We start from the raw sequence: 16,587 nt of genomic DNA on the forward strand, positions 1-16,587 counted from the left end.
AAATGAGAATAAGAAAGAAAAGTATTTCTTTGTGCCCCCCTCTCCCTGTTAATGCCCTACCTGGCCCCCTGGCAACACTTTGCTAGATCCACCCCTGCACAGTTACCAGCTGTCAGCTACAAAGGATCCTGGTCTTATTTATCTCAGTTCATAACTTCCCTTCAACTCATTCATGTCACCTAAAAGGTAAACCTGTTTCTCCATCACCGGTTCAGCTCTGATGATTCAGTAAGGACATCACCTGGTTTCATCTTCATGTTTCCCTCTCACCAGATATACAAACCGACATCATGACCAGCAGCTTTTACAGCTGTGGCTCCAGCAAACATCAGCTGATACTAGAAATTAATATTAAATACATTCTAACAACAGCTGATCAAGCTTAAACACGCTGCTGTTGTTTAGCACGAAATCCACCGGTTTCCTCTATCTGGCGCAAAGTGGGTGAACAACAGAGATGGGACTTGTGACAGAAAAGCTGATCATTGATCAGTTTCATGATTGAAGTAGCAACAGGAGAGGGAGGGGGAGAGAATGAGAGAAGAAGAGGCAGTTGACAGCATAAAGACGCAGAATTACTCCAACTTTGTCTTTTTTCATTCTAGCTGAAGTGCGGGACAAACTGTGTTCCTTGTCAGCTCAATACGGAACTTAAAGTTCGACCTCGTCGGCTGTAATCTATCCAGCCCAGAGTCGATCATAACCAATTAGCCAATCCAACACCTTTCATTGTTTATAGCGTTACAAAAAAAACCCCAAACAAAACAAACAACAAAACATCGGCCCATACAAACGGAAAATCACCATCGGCCCAGTATGTCCGATGGCCAGTCCAGCTATGCCTCTAAGAAATAGAGCGATGAATCTAATTTTGAAATTTTTGCTGGAATGATCATAAATGGGTATATAGAGGAGGTTGGGTTGTAGAGAGGTACAACAGTGAATGTCTACAGCCATTGGTAAAAGACAGAGGAGGATCTGTCATGTGCTGTTGAGCATCATAAACACAAGATATTAATGGAATCTGGAAAATGTCTAATTAGCAGCAACTTAATTTTTCAGCATCACAATGATCCCAAACACACTGCTGATGCAGTAAAAGCACACATGCACAAGAAAAAACACACAGTGGAACACTATCAGTCACGGATTGGTCTCCTCAGAGCCTGGCCCTGAACATTATTGAAGCACTGTCATCTTGACAGAGAATGGAACAAAAGGCAGCCAACAAAGAAGAAGAGCTTTCAATGTCTTTCAACAAGCCTAAAGAACTATTCCTGAAGACTACTTAAAGAAATGACAAGAAATTTCACCCAAGAGAGTTCAGGCTGTGCTGAAGAATAAAGGTGATCATACCAAACACTGACTTTCAAGCTAGTTAGAACTCTATAAACTCTGTTTTGGCTTATTTTCAAGGTATGTTGGCACACTTTTTATTAAATCACTGCACCTATTTCCCATTTTTCTGAAAAAAAATCTAAGGAAGTGAGGACGATGCAAGACTAGAGACAGTACTGTAGGTTCTGTATTTTTAAATCTACCACAGCGATTGTTGTAATTAAGGGATGAAACACACAAAAAAATAAAATAAAAAATGGAACATAAGCTGATTATATTACTTACTATACTCGCTGGGAGGTTGGGGAATTCTCCTAGCAGGCAGAGCTGGCTGTATATCAAGTTGAGTCAACTGTTGTGGGCTTTCTTGAGTTTTAGGTGGCCTGATGCGAGGTGGTATCTCTGGAGTTTGTTCTCTGAGCGTGTCATCCGTGCCTGTCTTGGTGGGAGATGGGCTGGAGGACAGAGAAAAATAGGGCAGGTCAAAAGAGGTTTGGAGGGGTGGGGATGAGTCCTTGGAAGCCATGGTGTTCTCAGATCGGGTAAAAATTCCAAGTAGGCGGCTGATTTTATTCATCTTCTTTCTTTCTTTCTTTCTTTCTATATAAACTATATATATAGTTTATAGAAACGTATATAAAAACTATTATAGTTTATATAGTTAGACACCCCTTCCTCTCTAACTCTTTTCTCACTCAATAGTAAAAACTGAAGTGTCCTTGTGAGATCTGACTCCAGGCACAAAAATTTGCTGGTGACAAAGCTGTGCAGAGCTTTTTTCCCTAAAGTTATAATTCTCGAAGAACTCCATAAAGTAACTTTTAAAAAAGAAAAAATGAAAAATAAGGATCCATCTGGTAACCTCATTTAGTACAAATTAGGGACTGCTGCTCTGAAACCCAAGTATTCCACAGTTGTAGTAAAACTAATCCCAGACACTGAAACATGTGTTCCTTTGCTCTCCTCTTGACAAGTCTAGTTTTTTACTCGCACTTCTGGTTTAAAGAGCAAGCCTAAGCCTGCCTCACATAAGTGATGCCACCTTATTGTAAACCCACGCTGCCTGTGTATACTCAAGAAACTCAAACACACGGAAATATATCTTACGTGTGCCACACATATGCTGAGGTCATACATTCTGGTGTTTAACACTGCTCATCATATCAGTTTTTGTCATTTTCAGAATGCACTGTGCACCTGGCACAGCACATCTGCCCTTATTAACAGTTTTGTTTTGATAAAACACAAGGTAGGGCCTTTTTGCCAGTAAGTGGCACACCAGGAAGAGAAAAAACAGGCTCATCTTCTTTCCCTCCCCATCAACTTTAGCCATCAATTGTTTGGTAATCCCATTGAAGTGTGGTTAAATTATGTGAGCTGAGTCAAAACATTCAATGGGGGCAAGCATGATTTTTTAAGCGAATGACAAAAAGGAAATTCCCTATGTCAAGACCACAGATGTCTTCTTAATGGGTGGGCTGTTTCACCCACAAATATGGAATTTGTTAGTGAAAACGCAGGTACACGTGCATGTTCTGAATGTTCAAATGCAAAGTCAACATTTTCCTAAGGACTGCAACCCACTGCTTGTTATAGATATTATAATTTGGTCAACTAATAGAATTAATAGAATTGATAAATAGAAACTAAACTAGATATTTTCAAATACAAAACTATAATAACTCTGATGATCACATACACACGTAGAATGCATTGCCATATGCGCATATAGTGATGCTCATAATACAGTTATGGGGTGGGGTGTATCAAAGTTATGAGGTCAGGCTGAGTGTCCGACATACATTTTGGATTTCTCACGCTTAATCCCAACAGGATGTATAATCCATCTATAAAAGAGGTCAACCTCCAGAGCTGACAAATGAAGCCGACATGGAAGTGCTAAATCTCCCTCTAGGTGCTACTTGACGCTGGCTCCAAACCATATAAAACTTGGAAATACGTTTCAGGTTGGAAGAATGAAGCCAATGCATAAGTGCCTAAAAACCTGGAGTCTATCTAAAGGACACGTTTGCTTTTCCCCTGACAGACAGTGATAGAAGTCTATGGGAAAACAGCTTTCTGGCTTTATCTCTTTCAACACTGTCCTACTGCGTTTATCTGCTCAGGCCGTCATTTTGGGTCATACTGACTAAAATATCAAGTCAGTGTTAAAACACTTGGTGGCACCGTGCTTCAATATGGGGGAATATCAGTAGCACGAAAATGCATGCTGACACCAAACTGTCACTGTCAGAGCCGCCCTTCCTCTCTCTCATCAACTTAAACCAGGGGTGGATGGAACTTGACTGCATGCTGAGGTGGCAAACCCCAACCCTACTCAAGTAAATTTACAGTGTAAGTGTTTGGGGAAAATGTACTTCTAAAAGTACTTTTATTGCACCATGGTCATTCTCTCTGCTGTAACATGAATCAAAGGGTTGAACTGCCACCACAGCATGCAGTCAACTGTTGCTAATGACCTACTAATTTTATTTAGGTGTGTTACAACAGGGACACATGTAAAGGTTTCAAGACACTGCCCCTCGAGGACTGGAGTTTGACACCCACGACTTAGGCCAGAGTCTGATTTGAAAAAGCTTCAAAATGTAGAGTCCAAAACCAGTGGCTAATGTCATGGTGGCTAGGTCCATCTTTTACACCATATATGGTTCTACCACAGACTCACTAATTGCACAAAGGCAAAATATTTCCACAAAGAAACCTGAGAAGTATCTCTCAAAGACAGCGAAAGATTGCAAACGCCATCGATAAGCGTGAACACCGACACCATTATAGTTTTGCCCTATTGTATAGACAACCTCACTTGAACGACAGCCCTATTACCACTGTCACGTATGATATCTAGATCTAACACAAACTCACCCTCATTGTGAACACTACCAAACAGTACTTTACTTCCCTCACTGAGCCCTTTCAACTGCATGATAACTGATATTAGCTGAAATATCATCTTGTTCTGCACCAAAGATGCACAAGATACACGCATGCTCAGACCTGATATTACGGGAAATTACACACACTGATTCATCAAACGCTGTCGCAGATCATGTTCGATTTACTCATGCAATTGTTTTTTTTAAATGCCAAACATACACATTCCTAAATAGTATGTCAGTTATGCGGCCTTAAGAGTTAGTCATGAATGCACACCAAGCCAAAGATTGCAAAATGAACGCATTAACCGAACAGCGCATGTACGTCACTTTGTGCTGATGGTAAGTCAGGAGTGAACATGCACATCTGGTTTCTGTCTATCCAGTATTGTGAAAGTTCCTCTTTATTCCTCATATTTTTTTTATGTGTTTGGATTTCGTTCTCATAAAAACGATCAGTGAGATGAAACATGAAGACCGCAAAACAAATCTTCAGATTATTAGCTCACAAATATTAGCTCTGTATGAGAGGGAAATCACCTTTACTTCATAAAAAATAAATAAATACACTCTGAAAGTGTCACAAACACCCCCTAATATTACTGTTTACTGGCTCCCATTAAAAGTCAGACAGTTGAGCATTCAACACTGACATGTTGTGAAAAACCACCAAGTCAAATTGCCCTTGGGCTGAATGAACACAGGAATTGAGTGCTTATTAGGTATGATCACTCTTCTAACATCTGCATTAGCTGAGCTGTTGACTTAAAAAAAATACCATTCATGTATCATTTATGTAGGAAGCAGTGCCTGTGGACAAATTAGTACACACTTCATGCACTTGGCAGCAGGTTCAAAGTAGAATTTTATCAAGTAACTAGACTCATACTAAACATTCAACTTTAAAGACTGTATACAAGAACTATCTTTGAAATTATTAAAATACCTCAGTTCAAAAAAAACCCAGAAAAAAACATGCAAAAGCCTCACAATGACGGGAAACTGCCTTATTGACACAGTTCCTCCTTTTTCTCAGAGGAAGAGTGCTGAGAGGGGTTTTGCTAGCTTGGATTCTATATTTAACGACTCGGCTAGCTCACATATGACAGTCGGCTGAAGAAACAACGACTGCTCCTTTGTCCTCCCACACTGCATAGCTCTTAACTTATTTAGGCATTGCAGAATTATTCTTGTGACAAAAATGACTACAGTGCAGTTTAAGTCGTGGTGCTGACACTAAGCTAACATATGTGTCAACAGCACAGTTACTGTGGTCTTTAATGCAAGCTAGACTTAGCATTTCAGATACTTCATAGCTTATGTCTGAAGAAAACAGTTACTATGTCACTTTTGAAAGTGAAAAACAGCAAAGCTAAGAACATAGTTTTTGTCTTAGAAATACACCTGACCTGCGTGTCAGCTAAACATGCCATGAATGCCTCTCCAGAATACCATCTTAAACTTGCCTTACTTGATTTCTTGAAAGACATACAGATAACATAACAGTAGTTTGAGTTTCCAAAGCACATCTATCGCCCCAGGACAAGAGAAGGGTCTCATCCAGTATCACTGCAATTGTAACCAGCCTTATTCTTGTGAAGGTAAAACAAATTCATGGAGTAGGTGCAACAGAAGTGTCACTAACATCACCAACACAGCAGAAAAGATGAAGCAAACTATAGAAAAGAAAAAGGAAGGCTTGCTTGTTTTGAAACCCACAGCAAGAAGACTGTCGACGGGGGAAAGAGAGAGTGAATGCTAAAAATAAGCATAGACAGGATACAGATATGATTTATATAAATGTTACCTGTCCTGACATGCTCAAAAGGATTCCTCTTCCATGATGATACAAACACAAACTCTTCACAAACTCTTCACAAAGCAGGAGGAAACTAGTTAACCAAAAGGGGGAGGAGGCAATGCAGCAACAACAGTGTGTGAATATTCAAGGCTACAAAAACTCAGACAGTAGTTCCTGGTAATGCATCACAGTGTAGCTGTGCTCTCTGCCTTTAATCCTCACCGTCTTTCCCCTCCATGTCTGTCACAGTTTTTTTTACTGCTTATGTGCCCTCAACCGTGGCTTCCTCCCTGTAAAAGCCAGTTTCCTTTTTAAACATACTTGTATTGCTCATAATAAATGTGCTATTAAATGTACTGGAGTCAAAGCTTTGGTTTCCTTTCATTAAAGCAATACAGCAAAAAGGGAGAAAAAAAAGCTGTTCAGCCGGTGTGATTTCAGAAGGATTTACACAAACTGAGATATAACATATTACTGCCAAAGTATCATCAGTGAAAGCAGATGAAAATTCTGCTGCTTAAGGGGAAATGTGTGGCCTTCAGTGTGCTAATTGGAAATTCACACTTTTGCAAACACATCAATGTAAAAATGACTATGAAGAAACTGCCAAACAACACTCCCTGCGCAAAACTTTAACTCATAAGGGCAGAAACGCTTACCACAGAACCTTTGAAAAAAACAAACACTAACCAGAAAGGGCTCAGTAGTAAGTTAAGAGCAACTTTAAAATAGACTACAGTTTCACACAGGGGTTGCAGTTTGTTCAGATGAAGCCTTGTCGACGTATTTCCGTATTCAGAAGGCCACAGAACTTTGTCCAGTCAAGTGTGCTGCGACCCTTCAGTTTCAGGAAGTGTCTAATTTTACTTTCAGGAAGTGTTCAAAAGTCCCCAGTAACATTTTGTGTGTCATCATGGTAAAGTACACAAGAGATGCACTTTTCAAGCTTGGCCTGTAGATGGCGCCACAATCCACTGGTAACATTTGAGAGGGTTTTTGATCACTTATCAAAACACATAGTTAACAGTGGTAATACAGATAATGGTGGTGAGAGCATGTGTGTTTATGTTTGTGAGGGAGACAGCTAGCAAGCGCTAGCCTGTGGGATTTATCATATTTTTAGGCTCATCTTTTTTTACCTGTAATAAACTCAGTGGTTACTGTGCATCTTTTTGCAAAATGAGGCATCTGCATTCAAATGGAGCCTTACCTGTGAGTTCTGGGAGACTGAACAGGAAACCGTTGAGGGATTGGTGGAGGGCCTTTAGATGCTATTCCTGCCTTTGGAGGAAGAGGTGGAATATTTCTACTGCAAGGGGAGTGGATGGGAGAAACAGGTGAAGATTTTCTTCCTCCATCGACAGTTAGGTATTGGGCATTCGGCTGAATGGCTAATGTCTGAGGCCTATTTGCAGTAGAAGGGAGGTCTGGAGGGTGGGATGGTGGTTGGGGGGGTTTAAATGTGGAACTGGGGGACACAGATCGGCATTGTAAAGCTGGAGCCCTGACCTCTCGTCTTTCCAGTTTAGGGGAGCCAGAGGTTTGAACAGAGGGTAAGGTGAAGGGCTGTGGAGGGCAGTTTGGTGTGCTTCGGGGGGGAACAGGGGGCAAAGAAGTGTCCAAAGCTGGAGGGGGGCTAGGGTCCAAGTTGTCTGGAGTAGTAGAGCGAAACTTAGTCCTTTCTTTTGGCACAGGTTTCTTCCTCTCTCTATCTATCCCTCCATCCCTCTCTTTCTCCCCGTCATTTCTAGGTACCATCTGTCTTTTCCCAGGAACTGGCTTCTCTCCTTCACCGCTGCTCTCCTGCATTCTGGATACTTGTCTTTCTCTGGGGACTGGCGTTTCTCGTTTCCTAGGTGTAGGTCTCAAAGTCTCTCCATCTTGCTTCACATTGTCCTGAAGGAGAGATTTTTCACATGGTGGGACTGGCAATGGTCTATCTCCCCCCAGAAATTCAGCTTGTCCCATTTCCTCTGATCTCTCAAACGATCCGATGGTGTGAGCGTCATGATTCCCATGTGTTTTGTTCAGACTTGCCAAGATGCGCCTCTGGTGACCTGGCAGGGTGATACCAATGCATTCCAGTTGCTCTGGTGTGAGGCTGCGACATTGTTGTAATGTTGCATATCCAGCACTCTGAAATGCATCGGAATACTGCTCCAGGCGAAGTACGCCCAGCCACTCCCCCACATTGGCACAGGATTCAGACTGAGACATTGCTGATGTGTTTGTATGTGCTGCTCGTGAGAGTCCACGGAGAAAATGCAGACCTTAATGCATCAGATCATGGTTACACAACCTGCAGAAGAGACAGAACAAGGAGACGTGTCAATGCATCCCATCAAGGAACAAGCAAAAATGAAAACAAAAACTCTCCAAAGCAATGACATTTTTTTAAATGATTTCCTGAAAACCTTGTTTTAGTTTGTGGTTTGTGTTATTTTAGTTTGTCTGTGTGTGTCATGCAAGTATGAATGCGGCAAATCCTGTCTCGGGAAATATGTCAGCCTGAATTAATATGTGTGGTTCTAAAGATAAATCGTGATCAGTAATGAATAGTGCAATCATAGCCATAATTCAAGAAGTTGCTATTTTTATTAAGTGTCTAAACAACTGCAGAAAAGTTATATGCAACATGTGGTGGATGTTTCTTTCCCAGGTAGAAGAGGAAGTTGAGTCGCCACAACAGTAAAATTCAACAGTAGTTCAGTCATTCTTATAAGTGGTGTCACATTAGTCCAATGACATGTGTGTGTATAAAAAGGTTGAACACAAAGTAGAAGAAACTGCCCCTTAAGTCTGCATTTCTCTGCCTAAACATGTTTTCTTTAAGTTTCTAAACTAGTCAGTTTTGTTGCACTATCGCAACAGACTACTAAGGGAGGAAGTGTAAGTGGCACAATGAGTATTAGCACAGAAAGCATGTCTCTAAATTCTCCGTAAGCCTTTCAGTCATGTTCAGCTTCCTGCAAACCACTAAAATTCCTCATAGCACTGTCATCAAGGTATTACCGTAAGTTTTATTTTTTCATCACCGGTGATGACCCAAGGCCTAAACACTAACCCTAATGTTTTGGAGTAAAGTAAAACTGACTTATTTGGAATAAATTAACTAGTTTTGAGGATGATTTTTATGATAATATAGATATGGCACTTTGTGTCTGTATTCAAAATGTTCAAGAACAGCTTCTACGCAAATCTGTGAAAATGTTAGGCTTTGATTAACAGTAGATGTCATCTACCAGCACTCACACGGCACAAAAACGTAACAACCACAATCAATAGCTCAATAAAGACTATACCGATGCACAACTTCAGTGAGCGTAAAAATATTTCCAATAGTTCTTCTTGACTGTTCTATAACGTGGGAAGGTACAAGCTTTTCTAAATCGATAGTCAAAAACCTTCTGCAGTCACTCTGCCTTTTATCTTCCTGCCTCTTACTTGTGACCACAGGGGAAGCTGTCGGTTTCCCATTAAGAGCCGCAAACACAGTCTTTCCTCCGCACACCCTCGCACACAAAACTATATTTCACTTGATACAATCACAAGAAAAAATAAAATATGCGTGGATGAGTTTAACCTCTTTTCTGTTCAGCTCACTAAAAACAAAAACATGCCTGACTGAAAATATACTATTCAAAAAGAAAAAAGTTTATACTTTATTCTCCAAATCTCACATAACAAGAAAATATGTTTAATAAGACTAAAAACATTTGACTTGCACAAATTATATGATATTTACGGTAAGAACTTTTCCTCGTCACAAGTTTGCATGCAAGTCACACGGCGGATATCAGAAAATAAATAGAGTAGGACTACACCAAACTAGAATTTCTATTACTTCCATGACCACAAGGGCTGTTGTGGGTATATTGGTGGGCAGTAAAACTATGGACATGTTGTGAAACGTCCGGTCGCAAAACTTAACAGGTGTGTCTTTGAGTTTAAACTAAAGGGAGGGTTCGCTCATTAACTTGGTCTGATCCATCAATAATTAGTGAAGGCCATCAGAAGATGTAACATCATGTCAAGATGGTTATGAGTTTTCCTTTGATAGAAACTGTTTAGTTTTTTGTTTTTTTACTGACAAGTTTAAAATTTAAAGATACACACCTAAGCATGATTAACAAACACTTCAGCTCACTGACTAGCAACAGAACATGCAAAAGAGAAAATATTTAAAGCATTATATAAACCTGATTCGGTTTGGTGATTAGACATGAGAGTTGTTAAGGTTGAGTGAAGTCATAGTCACCAGCCCAGTATGATAAAAGACAGTGTACCGGCTGCCAATGTGATGCATTTCATTTCCTGTCCAAAGTTTCCTCTAACAACTCAGAGCACAGCGTACAGACGGTGTGAATCTTGCTCTCTTCTCTCCAATCAAAATGCTTCCCATTTTTGAATTGAGGAACTCAAAAAACAGCCCAATGAAAAACAGTCTGATTGGTCTTCAGCCCCTTCACAGAGGCGTTACTCACCAAACTGAGCGAAAAGTGTCTAACAAGTGAGCAGCAAGTGTTAGCATCTTTCACCATCTTAAATCAGCACTTTGTTGCAGAGAAGCCCATGATTGGCTGCATCTGGGCATCTGTGCGAGTGTCTGCAGGGAAAACCACAATAAGTGGTAAACATGAACACTGCAGTTAAGCTTAACGCTATCATTCACAGTTGTGCCTGTTTAACTCAAACATCTGTAGCCCCTCGATAGTGGCTCCGTTGCACTAATCAAGACATGAAAAAGGTAAAAGCAGATGTAAAGTAGAGAAGTGAAACAATGCTGCTGAAATATGTAATCTTGACTATTGTGCCCATGCATCACATCATGAAACGCTTAGCTTCTGTCAGCTGATATCAGTTTGTGCATCTCAACCTAAAAAGCATTACTTTGTCAGCTGTTCTAAGTCTGTCTGCATCTTGAAGGCAATTTTAATTAGGTTGCTATTCAACCGACACTCACCTGCCACTTTATTGGGTACAACTGTTCAAACGCTCATTAATGCAAATAAGCCAATCACATGGCAGCAACTCAGTGCATTTAGGCACGGAGGTAGCTTGCTCCTTAGTACTGACTGAGCATTATTTTAACACCACAGCCTATCTGAGTATTGTTGCTGGCCATGTCCATCCTTTTATGACCGCAGTGTACCCATCTTCCGGTGGCTGCTTACAGCAAGATAACACAACATTTGCATCATCTCAAACTGGTTTCTTAAACATGACGATGAGCTCACTGTACTCAAAAATGGCACAATAGAGCATGTTTGGGATGTGGTGGAACAGAAGAATCTCAAAATGAATTTGCAGCCAGCAAATCAGCAACAACTGTTTGATCCTATCATGTAAATATGGACCAAAACCTCAAAATTTAGGCCATTAAGACTTAAAGCTGTTCTAAGCAAAATACTTATGAACTTTGATAAATGCTTCCTGTGTTTGCAGTTCACTAGTCTAAACATACCTGAACCTATTGCTGTACTATAATCAGAAAGATGAACCCAACTGTGATCTTTAATTTGACACCAAAACAGAATATTCACAAAACTGCTAATGTGTTATTTTAACTGCTGAAAAGACTGACAAAGAGTGTGCGTGAACACAGAAAATATCAGGTTCCTCCTTAATTCTGCAAATTCAGGTTGATTATCACCCCCGACTTCCTTTTTCCTATTCTCTATGCCTCTCCTTTTTATTTATCTCTTTTTTTTTTTCCTTCAGTTTCCAGTCAGCAATTTGAATTCAATTCATCTGCCTCTCCGTTCATCTCCCCCTCCCTCCCACTCAGAGAGCTGCCAATAACAGGGTCTCTGTGCTCTCCACAATGGGGCATTTTGTTGCCTAGGCGAGTACACGCACATACTGACAAGCAGGAAGGAAAAACATGGTCAAGGCCCACTGTTGGAGCCTGTTCACACACTCTAAAACAAGTGCTCACCTAATGATATTGTGCGTAGGTGCGTCTCTGTGTGAGGGGCGCCTCAATTTCACCATTAATCCAACACACAGAGACACCCAGGGTGCTCCACTGTCCGCACTCATCACAGTGCTGGTTGGCATCAAATTTAACCTCATCTACTGTCTGAATCTGCAGTTTTTAAGTATATAATACTGATTTATGAGACAAAGCGATGTCTACTGAACTTTATCGCTTATTAAAAGACTTTAAAGGCCTCTTAGCAACAATGTTGGTGACACATAAAACACATTACCACCCCTCTGTTGTACTTGTAAACACACCACATAAATAGTGTGGCAGGGCTGCGTACAGTATGCCACACAGTTTAAAAAGAAAATGCAAAGACTACCATTGTATGGCCAGTTGTCACACTATGAGTCATGTGGTTTTTAAAAAGCCACAACAACTGCTGTGTTGTTTTTTTACTCTTAACACTTCACTGGTCCTAAACTAAGAAACAAGCTTTTTATATTGCACGTCTTGTGCTAGTTTTTAAAAAGCGAGGAGAGTCTTTGTTCTAATTCGAAGACTAAATATTTCACTTACATGCTCATACTGCTAAATGTGTAACAACACAGTCTAGAAAAGCATAAACCTTGCTGTATCCACCACTACATTCCCCAGCATGGACTAGAATCACATTCACTGAGCCCAGCATATAATCTGCAAGTCATTTAAATAAGAGAAAATAAAGTTAGACTAGACTCCTAGTCTAAAAGACAGAAATCCCCAAAATACTACACGTGATCCTAGGAGCTTAATTAATCCTCATTCCTCAGATCGTGTTTTAAATGTTGCTGACGTCTGTTGGACTGCAGCCGCAGACAGTATGTCAGAGGTGTCGTAATATCTCTGAACCATTAACCGTTTAGTGCATTACTAAAATAAGAATAAGATGTTTAACCCACCAGTATTTTGTGAGCTGACTAGCATGGGGAAGCAACTGTTTGACGTTTAGTTGACTAGTCGTCCACATTTCTAGCCTCGGCCGTTCCGGTTTTATGTGAGCGTTTTTGAAGGTGCATACTAAAACACCCGAAGCACATTCATGTATCCCTCTGTATTTTTCATTTCATTGCAAATGTATTCAAAATAAATATAGTGTAAACTTGTCTTCTCAATGCTTGCTTCATCACAGCTCAGCTTTTGGAACAATGACTTTACAGATTGCTTCAACATTTTACATGCGTGATCTTTGCTGGCGTGATCATGAAACCAAGAGCAACTAATAAATCACAAAGCAAGCTAATCAAGCTTCGATTAGCCATTAGTACCGGCCAGGCTTGCTGAATGTATTTAACTTTTTCATAAACAATAGGGCAGATTACTTACAATCGTCTTCTCCTTCATTTTGATGTAGAACAACAGAAGGAGCTCTCTTGGAGTATTTTCATAATCAATTTTGATCAGCGAGTGGCAGTACTAAAGAGCAACATTTGACTGGCTGATAACTGCACTTGCAAAGTTGTACAGTTCCACAGTGCAACACGTGACCTCACCCCGTTAGAAAAGAACGAGAAGTGAGTTTTACACTGAAATGTGTACGTGTTAAATCTGCATTTAAGTGATGGTGAATTCAATCACCTGTTTACAATTGCAATTCAAATGAACTGCCACACATATTTTTGTCATTTGCTGCTGCGAGTGTAATCTATAGGCTTGGGTAAACCACAGAAACACATAGCTTTTTCACAGCTTTACTCCAGCCCTACTGCCTACACAGAAGACATTATTTGAGAAGTATAATCCAGCATGCCTTTGCAGGGCTCGCAAAATCGCTAGCCCGACGTCCCGGGGCTAGCGATTTTTCCGGTCGGGCTACCAAAATTCATCTCAGCCCTGCCCGTCGGGCTATCATAGAAAGAAAAAGTATGTCAATGCTTTTGCATTCTTTGGCAAACATAGCTAGGCAATTATGTCATTGGCATCGATGAGCCACTGTCAACATGTGACATATTGAAATCGCGTTTGAATTTGTGCTTGTTTTTTGCTTCACTTTCACTTTGCGATCACGCAAACTGTGAATAGAGAGCGGCAGCTACTGATTGGTGAGCGACAGATTAATTGCGCACCAATTCCTCTGACATCGTCTTATCACTCAGTAGCTTATCTTACTATTCAAACGTGTCAAGTGAAGCAAGCTTAAACATGTGATAGAGGTTGATTGCTCAGAGAATCACTGATCACCAAGCAGGACAGACGAGATCTGCAAAGGGTGGTGCGCTCGGCAGAACGCATCTTTCAATCAGAGCTCCCTGACCTGCTGTCCATCTACACCAAGCGGTGCAAGTCCAAAGCTAGGAAGATTATGATGGACCTCTCCCATCCCAACAATGGACTCTTCTCACTGTTGAGGTCTGGGAAGCGCTTCCGCTCCCTTAAGGCCAAAACAGAGAGAATGAGGAGGAGCTTCTTCCCCCAGGCTATTCGGGCCCTGAACCAGGCGTAGGACTGGACTCTCCCAAACACATCACTATAAGACTGGACTCTCACACACGTCACCACACGCACCACCACACATTTCCTATAATCCTATAATTCCTATAATTTATAATCCTTATCTTTATAATCTCTTCTGCTATTTGCACATTCTTTACTGTAAATTCCTAAGTTAATTTGTAAATTTTTGTAGTAAATTGTAAATATTGTAAAACTTTTCTTCTGTCATTTAATGGTCGGGCATTGTACAGCTACAAGCATTTCACCCCCATGTCATACTGTGTATGGTTGTGTGTGTGTGACAAATAAAATTTGAATTTGAATTTGATCATTATGCAAGTGTGTGTGTAAAAGCAGATGGATTTACGCAGGTATTTTAGTTCTGCTCAGCTAAATAAGACAGGTCAGGGTGAAGAAGGGACAGCCAAAGAAAAGCTGATCACAAAACGTTAAAGTTATGACAAATCAGACTATGAGGCAAAAACAAAAGCGCAGCTTTTTTGGTTTCATGGAATATGACGAGCTAAATAACATGATGTTCTGCCGGGTGTGTCTTGAGTTTCCCTCGATTTCTGAGTCGACAAGCACCTTTGTTACTGGGACCAGTAATTTTAAGAAAGACCCCATTAGAACCCATGAGAAATGCATTATTGCTCAGTCTGCAGTATCTTTCCCAGAACAAACGCCAATTGCAAAATACATACCAAAAATAAACCAAGCACAACAAGAAGTCCAGAAGAAACGCAGAAGAAAAGCTGTTTAGAACAGCGTGCTATGTTGCAAAGAGTGAACTACCTTTGGCAAAATATAGCAGTCTTTGCAAACAAAGCAAATGGCCTAGATCTTGGTTCCACTTTCCTCTTACCCTTGACTTCAGTGGAAATTTCAGATTCAGGATCTGACACAGACTGATTCATGTTCTACACAGTTCTTACAAATTCATAGAAACTTCTGTTCAATTAGAACAAAATATTTGAGTTAATGATTGTAATTTTTATACAGTTGTTGTAATTTGTGTTTTAACTATTTTTTTAAGTCAATCAAAAAAATTGTCCTTTTTTTCAGGCTACTTAAATTTATTTTGGGCTACCAAAAACTGAAGAGTGTCTGGGCTACCAGGGACTTTTGCGAGCCCTGCTTTGAGTCCTACTTGCAAGTTTCGGAGCAGCAGCTTGAGATTTGACCGGAAAGAAACGTTGTGATGACGTTACACCTCTACTGGCCTTCTTGCAATGGCTTTCAGTCAATTTCAGGGTCCAGTTTAAAATTGTATTGCTTGTTTTTTAGCATCTCAGTGGTTTGGCACCCACTTACTTTACAGAACTTTTGAAACCCTACAATTCTACCAGCCACTGGCGTCTATGAACCAGCTCTTCTTGGACAAGATCCAGGCTTAAAAGCAGAGGCGATGGGAACAATCCCTGAAAAGGATCTAATTTTTGGAACAACTTACCTCTTTACATAAGAGCTGCCCACTCTCTTGCTTTCAGGTCTAGTTGAGCAGAGTATCCTAGCTTTTATTATGCAAACGCAGTCTTACTTGCTTCTTTTGAGTTTTAGTGTACATTTATTGCTGATTCAATGTTGTTACATTTATGTGTATATTTTGTATAACTTGTATGGCACTTTGAGGCTGTTTAAAATGTACTATAGAAATAAACTTGGACTTGACACAAACATTTTGAACAAACTAAATATTTTAAATAGTGATACTGATAAATATCAGTATATTTCACAGATATTCAAAATGACTGTTGGTCAAAATCTGGACCATGAACTAAGCAAACAATGATGTAATCAGCAATACCATCACATCAACACACGGACCCCTGCAATATGGTCATGTTGTAAATTTTAAACTATTTAAGTGGACATGTGCAATCACAACAGATTAAATCCCCATAACGTGGAAGCAAACATATACGTAAATGTATATCTGACATACAGGCAAAGGTTGTGTTATGAATAATGTTAAGCAGTTTTTCAAGGTGCAAAGGATACCAGATTATGATGACCTGATATGTGGCATACTATGAAGTAATGTTATTTCAACCCACTGGTGGTGTTTACAAATTAGGGATGTATTACAATCTAGATGATCACTCTTAAACCACTACACTTTGGTTTGGTGTTACACAAGTCACAATTTCTTTTAT

General features: G+C 40.2%; 2 protein-coding genes across 5 annotated transcripts in view; one reads left to right on the forward strand and one right to left on the reverse strand.

Moving 5' to 3' along the window:
- clpb (ClpB family mitochondrial disaggregase) overlaps positions 1-16,587 on the forward strand; it is a 520,737-nt gene that overhangs the window by 424,197 nt on the left and 79,953 nt on the right. The window lies entirely within an intron of this gene.
- The window catches only part of arap1 (ArfGAP with RhoGAP domain, ankyrin repeat and PH domain 1), a 58,795-nt gene that overhangs the window by 37,113 nt on the left and 5,095 nt on the right, over positions 1-16,587 (reverse strand). For all 4 annotated transcript variants that reach the window (XM_005746910.2, XM_005746907.1, XM_005746909.2 and 1 more), the window contains exons 2-3: positions 7,244-8,332; positions 1,624-1,793 (exon numbers count right to left, since the gene is read on the reverse strand). In XM_005746910.2, coding sequence (XP_005746967.1) covers positions 1,624-1,793; positions 7,244-8,250 — 1,177 coding nt within the window. In that variant the 5' untranslated portion in view covers positions 8,251-8,332. The remainder of the gene's footprint in view (positions 1-1,623; positions 1,794-7,243; positions 8,333-16,587) is intronic.

The sequence above is a fragment of the Pundamilia nyererei genome, unplaced genomic scaffold, assembly GCF_000239375.1.
Source record: "Pundamilia nyererei isolate P.nyererei 1_Seehausen unplaced genomic scaffold, PunNye1.0 scaffold00185, whole genome shotgun sequence".
NCBI classification, from domain to species: Eukaryota; Metazoa; Chordata; class Actinopteri; order Cichliformes; family Cichlidae; genus Pundamilia; species Pundamilia nyererei.